Source organism: Aethalodelphis obliquidens, unplaced genomic scaffold (genome assembly GCF_003676395.1).
Source record: "Aethalodelphis obliquidens isolate GAN/ISIS:26980383/991018 unplaced genomic scaffold, ASM367639v1 scaffold642, whole genome shotgun sequence".
In the NCBI taxonomy this organism is placed as follows: domain Eukaryota; kingdom Metazoa; phylum Chordata; class Mammalia; order Artiodactyla; family Delphinidae; genus Aethalodelphis; species Aethalodelphis obliquidens.
The window spans coordinates 1-8074 of record NW_020838553.1 but is presented as its reverse complement, the minus strand read 5'-3'; the positions used below and the strand labels follow the sequence as shown (position 1 = coordinate 8074).

Here is an 8074-nt window from a genome sequence, read left to right as displayed (position 1 = left end):
AAAAAAAAAAAAAAAAAAAAAAAAATTAACAGTGATTCCCCCTGGGGAATGGGAAGGAGAGTGGAAGGGATCAGGAAATAATACTTTCTGCTTTATACATCTCTCTCTTATTTGGATTTTTTTCCAGCCAGCGTGTATTTTTTTTTATATTAGAAAAACACAGAAACCTGTTTGGCATAATGAAAATACGACACATTGACTTGCTCTGTTGTTCTCTGGGTGGATTCTAATAAAGATTTTGACATAAGATTCTTAGGACCTAGAAGCTGATATTCAGAAGGAATTGTTTTCTAATCTCTATTATTTGCTTGATAAATTCTTACCAACAACAGTCTGGATTTCCTTCATTATTGCCTCTTCAACTGGGGGGTGCTTTGCAATGAGAAACAGCATGAAAAACACAGAGACGGACATGGTGTCTGGTGCTGCAATCAGCATTTCCAATACGCACTGGTTCACATTCTCTCTTGTCAGGTCACCACGTTTCTGAACAATTGAAAGCGGGAAGAAACATTGGCAACGTGAATGAACGGTTCAGAACAGGAGGGGAGGTGGCGCTCAAGGATTAATAACCTCAACAAAATGAAATCATAGAAATTATGTGTCTCTGTGTCTGATGATGGACATTTGCATTAACAATCTTCATCTCAAAGCTGAAGAACTTAACGAAATATCTATGTGTTCAGTGTCTTTGGATTCCCCAGTTTTCCTATTTTTATTGTGCAGAAACACAGAAGTTTCAGTCTTAAAGTTCAATCTTACCTGACTGTCTAATAGGGGGCTATTGGATTGGGCATTATAGAAATACTGGAGCATATAGTCAAAGCAGAAACATGCAACAGTTAACAGGAGAGAATTTTTAGACACTGATACAGTCATACACGTATGTTGTGTGGGAATTAGGGTCAGTTCAGGTCTGTACCTCAGCCAAAATCAACTCAGTGGTGAAATCCATTGAGTCTTCCAGTTTCTCTGCTATGAAAATCCTGCGTCTTTTTTTTTCTACCAGAATTTCCATTTCTTCTTTCAGCTCCTCGCTGGAAAAAACAGTGTAAATATTATCTACTTGTACACAGATATGACATCTAGATAAATGGATTTGTTTGCCATGTTTAAAAGTAAAATGATCTGCTTTAGTGGAAGCCATTAGTGCTCATGAATAACTGAATTTATACTTAATTCTTCACAAATATTCTTAAGTTACATATTATATCATGTTAAGGAACCAGAGTTAGCCCATGTATCTCGGCAGTGGTAGCAAAATCAAGGCTGTAACTGTAGTTAAGGGATGAAAACTGGTACCAAATGGCTAAATCCAATTATTGTTTTCTGCTATTTGATTGGGCCAGCACAGTGCTTAAGTTAAACATCAAAAACCAAAGCCAGTGAATGCCTTTAGTGGGAGCATGCACTCTCCAGTCTCCCACGGGCACCTCCATTTCCTGTGTCTTACATCCACCCAGCCCACTTTTATCTGCATAGTCTCGAAGACAATTGAGTTTGAGGTTCCTCTTCTACACAGGCAGGAAGTATTTTTCCTGATATTTATCTCATACCTTGCAGTTTCTGCCTCATAGTAACACTAAGTAAATATTTGTTGAACGAATGACTGTCTGCATCAATATACATATGCCTTTTGACAGTGTGCAGGAGGGAAAAACACCTTCGACAAAGGGTCAGGTTCTGGTCCAGGTTGTTGTCGTTCCACGTAACCTAGTTTAAGTCTCTGAGTCTTATGTCTCTTTTAAAGTGAAGGGATCAGGCTAGATGAACAATAAGGCCACCTTGAGATCTCAATTCTGTTATCTTTGACTTTGTCTTTAAGTGTATGCATTCACATATAATTGTATTGTTCCCCAATCTCAGGGAACAGTATTCTGTATTATGTTAAATGTACAGTAAATCTTTCTTTCAAATTCTTGTTGACACAGTTGCCTACACGCTTAAATACTCTGTTGACCTAAATAGCCTCTATGTTTACTTCAGTTCAACAGGAAAAGTAACAGAGGATTCTTTAAGATACCTCCTATCTTCAAAAGTTTTTTGGGGGGGCATCTCAAGGAAGATGTTTAAACATTCTGAGAGATATTCTTCAGGGTAGTATTTTCATTGTGTCATTCTAAATAAGGATGCCTACTATTGTTTATCTCTGTAAGTATGCTTTATAGGCGCGCGCACAAACACACACACACACTCACCATTCCAGACATACAGCAGGGATATATTCACGTTTATTCATTTACCTACCCATCCATTTGTTCAGCAAATATTTGTTGAGTATCTCCTACATTTATTCAATAGTGGGCTAGAATGCTCATAGCATTCCTACCTAAGCAGTGGCTCCCAAATGGCCTGGGATGTGTTGAAATGCCCCTAGACTTTGAATTCCCAGAGAATTTCTTGATGGAGCTGCATCCACTTCTAAGCATCTCCTTCCTCCCTGGGCCAGAATCAGGGGCCTGTGAATATCCACTGGGATTCCTCCTATTCAGGTTAAAATTTGCTTCTGCTTAAATGTATGTATTTGAATTTGTATGTCATTAAAAACTAGGAGAATTGAGTTAAATGTCAGTTTACAGGAAATAAGAAGTCTCTGACTTACAAATTATATTGCAAGAATTCCTCTGTTTGTACGAAAATAATGGTGGCTACGTTCCTAGTCCAAGCCACAAACACTTATTTAATGTATTCTGAGACTGAAAAACCTACATTTGACAAAACAAAAAGTAGAAAACAGTACTGTGCTAATATTGGGAATTCAAAGAGGGAAAAATATAAAATTGAATAAATAGAGATGGAAGTAGATGTCCCAGAAACCTTTACATAAATATATTTTTTAAAATATTGGTATGAAAGACAAATTCTATATGATCTCTCTTATATGTGGGATCTTAAAAAAACAATAACAAAAGGAGAAATCCCAACCTCAGTTTTACAGGAAGAGATTGGTGATTGCCATGAGTGCTGGGGGTAGGTTGGGTGTGAAATGTGTGAAGGGGGTCAAAGGTACAAACTTCCTTCCAGTTATATGATCAATAAATCATGGGGATGTAATGTACAGCATGATGTCTACAGTTAATATACAGTATTGCATATTTAAAAGTTGCTAAGAGAGTAGATCTTAAAAGTTCTCATCACAAGGAAAAAGTTTTGTAACTATGTATGGTAAAAGATGTTAACTAGATTAATTGTGATGAACATTTCTCAATATATTCAAATATTGAATCAGGCTGTACACCTGAAACTAACATAATGTTATATGTCAATTATGCCTCAAAAAAAGTATCAGCATTATTGCAATGGACTGCAGGGGAAGGAGATTAAAAGATTTCTTTAGGTTTTTACTGCTCTAGATCAGAGGAGATAGTACATAGTGAACTAACCATTGGCAAATTTATATAGAGAGGGAATGTTGTTGAGATAATTTTAAAGAAACCAAAGAGAAACTGTTATACAGTCTCATGCAGTAAGTTTCTATGGGCCTGCTGACCATACTGAAGCTAAACTAATGACCAAGTTTAACTGCGGACCAATAAGACTTTTGAGACGACCACAAATTCTGACAGCAGTGAAGAGATGAACCATTTATCTTACCGATTCAAGTCACAATAAACTCCGGTAGAAACAAAGAGAAATGTTTAAAGGACCAGGTGTCCAAATCATCCACCTAATACTCATCATCCGCTTGAAATACATAAAGCAACATCAAGCTGACTACCTGGAGACTAATACTACTGAATTTCAAAACACGCAAAGAGGATGAAGTTAGCTCTTCAAACAACTTTGGGAAATTATAGAGATGGAGAATTTAAGATAGTCAGGGACATCTGGGAAAGATATGAACAGAGGGATGGGGAAAACTAACATGTTTATTGCCTACTATGTGTCATGCTTTGTGCTGATTGCCCTTCATAGAGGATCTCATTAACCTGTATCGCCACCACGGAGGGTATGTTATATTTTACTTTGAAGAACTTCCCAAGGACATTTGGTTACTAAGTGGTAGAGGTAGGATACAAACCAGGTCTGTCTACCTTTAGATCCCCTGTGCTTTCCACTGGTGGTTAGAGGTGGCATGTATACTGGCTGGCTACTTACACTCTGAAAACCATTGATTATCCAGTAGGTCATTGGGCATTTGTCTAGTCTTCTGCTAGACTAGTCTGACACCAAAGCAAAGCCATTTAATGACAGTTTTAGGATCCCCCAAGATATAAGATGCATAACTAAACAAACAACACGTCTTAAAAAAGTTCATCATGAAAAAAATTCTCTTACAACTACTGTCAATTCTGACAAATTGAATTAAGTTAAATTCATTCAGAAGCAACACAACAATAAAATGATTTATGTTTCCATTTTTCCAGACATGCAAAGAGAATTTTGACTAATGATAAGGATAGGTTCAGCCAACCCTTCTCTTCAACTCAAAATACACAGCAGTGTCCTAGTTCCAGAGATGGAGCTCTCAGCCTCCTAGGGGAAAACTGCCCTGGGCCAAAGTCTTCCTTTCCTCTGTGGTCTGGCCACATGCTGCCAAATTGCTGTAAGAAGTGTTTCACCGGCAACTTAACAGCTCCCTTGCGGTCTGGAGAGGAGAAAGCTTGCCGAAGAGGCCAGCAATAACTAAGACACAACACAGATCAATCCAATCTCAGCAATAAATATTCCAAAATATGTTACTTACACAGACTTTTCATACTTTGTGCGTAGCCAAGAAATCTTAAAGAAGATGTCTGGTTTGAGAAGGAGAGCTTGCCATGCATCAAAATAACCCTGGATTTTAACCACGATGGCCCTTTCTGGAAAAACAGAAAAAGATCAGAACAGATGAGCAAAAATGTGAGCCCAAGAATGGTACACTGCTCAGAGAAGATCCCCTGTAGACTCTCCTACCATCTGGGACTCTAAGCAGGTCAAGGTTCCACCTTCACTGGGTGTTTCAGCCAGGGGAATGCCACTAAACAAATCAACACTAATTTATTCTGCTTGGCATCTAAACTGGCCACGTTAACCAGAGATTTGCCAGTTTTCAAGTTTGTGCTAGAGACACAGCCTAGAATCTCACACGCTTCTCCATGGCTGAGCCTCCAACTCCCTTCTGTTTACCTGACCGTTTGAAATGAGAAGTAATTAATGCTGTTATGGCCTCAATTCTGGTGCCTGGAAAGGCAAAAAGCCTCCCCACTCTGTTTATATTTCAGTCCAGAGTGTAGAATTCATCTTGGAATCTTCAGTGCCTTGTCCTGAGTCTTGTGCACAGTCAGATCTTAACGGATGTTCTTGAATTAAATTGAATACTAGAGAAAAGAAAACCCCTGCTTTTTTCAAATTACACACAAGAGAAGGGAAGAGACATGAAGATGCAGAAACTGCAGTTCATAGAAATGAAGAAGCTTGCCCAACGTCATACAGCCAGAGTGGCAGGAAGTCCCTAGGCTGGAGCTCGATTCTGTCTGACCTCAGGGCCATGTCCTTTCCTCTTTGGTGCACTGAGTCCCTCAGGCCAAATGAGAGTTTAACAAGGACCCGGTGAGCAGAGGGAAATACACATAAGTCTGTATGGGTTATGAAGGTTCTTAGACCGCAGTCTGCATCCATAAGTTAACAGAGAGCTGTACAATTCCCTTTACTTGATCCCTCCTAAGAGTCAAGGCTAGTGGGGAACCAAAGAGCAGGGACTTCTAAAATAGGTACCTGTCATATCTTAGGAGAGATGTACATGGAACAGGCAAACAGGACTTTCAGAGTCCCTGTGTGAAAGGGGATAAGGCAAGAGGCTGTGACTTTCAGAGTGAATGGGGCTCCCATCCTAATGTCAATCAGATGGGGTTCCTATGACTCTGGTAAGGAATCATTAAAGAGCCGGGGAGATGAGGCGAGGAGAGTGGAGCGGAGAAAGGGAGGGCTTATCGCTTGTCTGCTTGTCCAAATGTGGTCAATCAGGGAGCAGGTGTGATAGCTCAGCCGGTTTGGACAAGTGTGAAACTCGTGCCTTGTTCTTGTGCCTGTGATGTTCTTCCTTCAGATCTGCACATGGCTCATCGTCACACTTCATCTGGGCTATTTTCAGACATTCTCTCCACAGAGGCCTTCCTGACCACCCTTTGTCTCCACAAGAGCTTCAGCCTCCCACTGACCTCCCCCTTCACTTTCTAGCCCTTTGCTCTACTTTTTTTTTTTGAGGTACGCGGCCCTCTCACTGCTGTGGCCTCTGCCATTGCGGAGCACAGGCTCCGGACGCGCAGGCTCAGTGGCCATGGCTCACGGGCCCAGCCACTCCGTGGCATGTGGGATCCTCCCGGACCGGGGCACAAACCCGTGTCCCCTGCATCAGCAGGCGGACTCTCAACTACTGCGCCACCCGGGAAGCCCTGTTTATTTAAGGCACTTATTATAGCCTAATATATTACTAGATAGTTAGTTGTTTACTGTCCATATACCCACTAGGATGTAAACTCTTTGAAGGCAAGGACTTCGTCTTGTCCAACTGGTCTATCCCCAGAACCTAAGTCTGGCATAAAGTAGGCAATCAATAAATATTAGTTGAATGAATGTATGAATCAATGAGCATTGCTAGAAATCAAGTCAGGAGAAATTACATTAAGCTGACAGCAGCAGAATGGAATGAATCCACATGATTAATGTTTGTTCTTTTGTTGGCGGTAGAGTTGCATGTATGTGTTTAATATTTGATTCTGTAATATAGTGAGGAAAGCAGTTTCTTGAGTGAGACATCTTGCAAGGATTGTTATAAATGCTAAGTGACAAAGTTTATGTGAAGCAAGTTTTTATACTGCTTGGCACATAGTAGATACTAAATTTATGTTAGTTATCATCATCATTTCCAGCAGCCTCAGTACCCTTATCATCATATAGAATCAAAATTTTCATACTTAGTGGCTTTGAGGGAGAGGTGTGTATGTACATTTATGTGTGTGTGTAGATATATGGAATGTGTCTATGTGTTTGTGTGTGTATATATATAACTATACATACATATATACACATATATATGTCTATATCATGCCCAAAAGAATGGTTGGTAATGGTTAAATACATAGGTTTGGTGGTAGGATATATTTATGACCAAATCAAATGATCACATCTGTTAAGTTTCAGCTGTGGGTAGAATCCTATTTTCTAGAGCAATGAAGAGAGATACAAAAGAAATAGAAGATGGCCCCTGCTGTGGATTTTTATGACCTTATAAGTGAACAAGGCAGACATACCAGGAAAAATATTTGGGAATACTTAGAAGGGTTTAAAGAAGAGCAGTATGCAAAAGAACATATCTTTGCTTGAGTCCGTTATCCTTCTTCTCATGCCCTGTTTAATACAGGGCTGAATGTCAAGTCATAAGAATGAAAATTTCAGGGCTTCCCTGGTGGCGCAATGGTTGGGAGTCCACCTGCCGGTGCAGGGGATGCGGGTTTGAGCCCTGGTCCGGGAGGATCCCACATGCCGCGGAGCGGCTGGGCCGGTGCACTGCAGCTGCTGAGCCTGCGCTCTGGACTCCACGGGCCACAACTGCTGAAGGCCACCTGCCACGGCTGCTGAGGCTTCCGTGCCTGGGGTCCGTGCTCTGCAGCAGGAGAGGCCACAGCAATGGGAAGCCCGTACACCACAATGAAGAGTGGCCCCTGCTTGCCACGGCTAGAGGAAGCCCGCGCACAGCAACGAAGACCCAACACAGCCAAAAAAAAAAAAAAAAAGTAAATAAATATATTTTTTAAAAAAGTGAAAATTTCAGTACCGTTCAAGGGGATCCCCAGGAAGAGCTTGTTAGAGGTGTCCAGCATGATGCACCGCACGAGGGTCAACACATCCACATAGCCCGACTCGTTGCGGACCTCCTCCAGCCTGTCCAGATGCTTGGTGATGGAATCAGCACAGACGGTCACCGTGCGCACCAGGCTGGGGCCAGACAAAGCTGAAGGGTACACGTCAGAGTGAGCCGCCTCCAACTCCAGGGCACACAAACTATCAGGCAATTTTGGCTTTTTATGTTTGGAGCTTAACTGACGACAAATTTTTATTCAGTAAATGGGTGGAAATTTTCATATTCTTTTCA

General features: G+C 41.0%; 1 protein-coding gene across 1 annotated transcript in view; it reads right to left on the bottom strand.

Annotated features, from left to right (window-relative positions):
* LOC113616847 (aromatase-like) overlaps positions 1-8021 on the bottom strand; it is a gene marked incomplete at both ends in the record, with an annotated part of 9186 nt that extends 1165 nt beyond the window's left edge. Inside the window, 4 exons of the mRNA XM_027100228.1 lie at positions 324-486; positions 923-1037; positions 4688-4802; positions 7757-8021. Coding sequence (XP_026956029.1) covers positions 324-486; positions 923-1037; positions 4688-4802; positions 7757-8021 — 658 coding nt within the window. The remainder of the gene's footprint in view (positions 1-323; positions 487-922; positions 1038-4687; positions 4803-7756) is intronic.
* Positions 8022-8074: the final 53 nt, after the last annotated feature.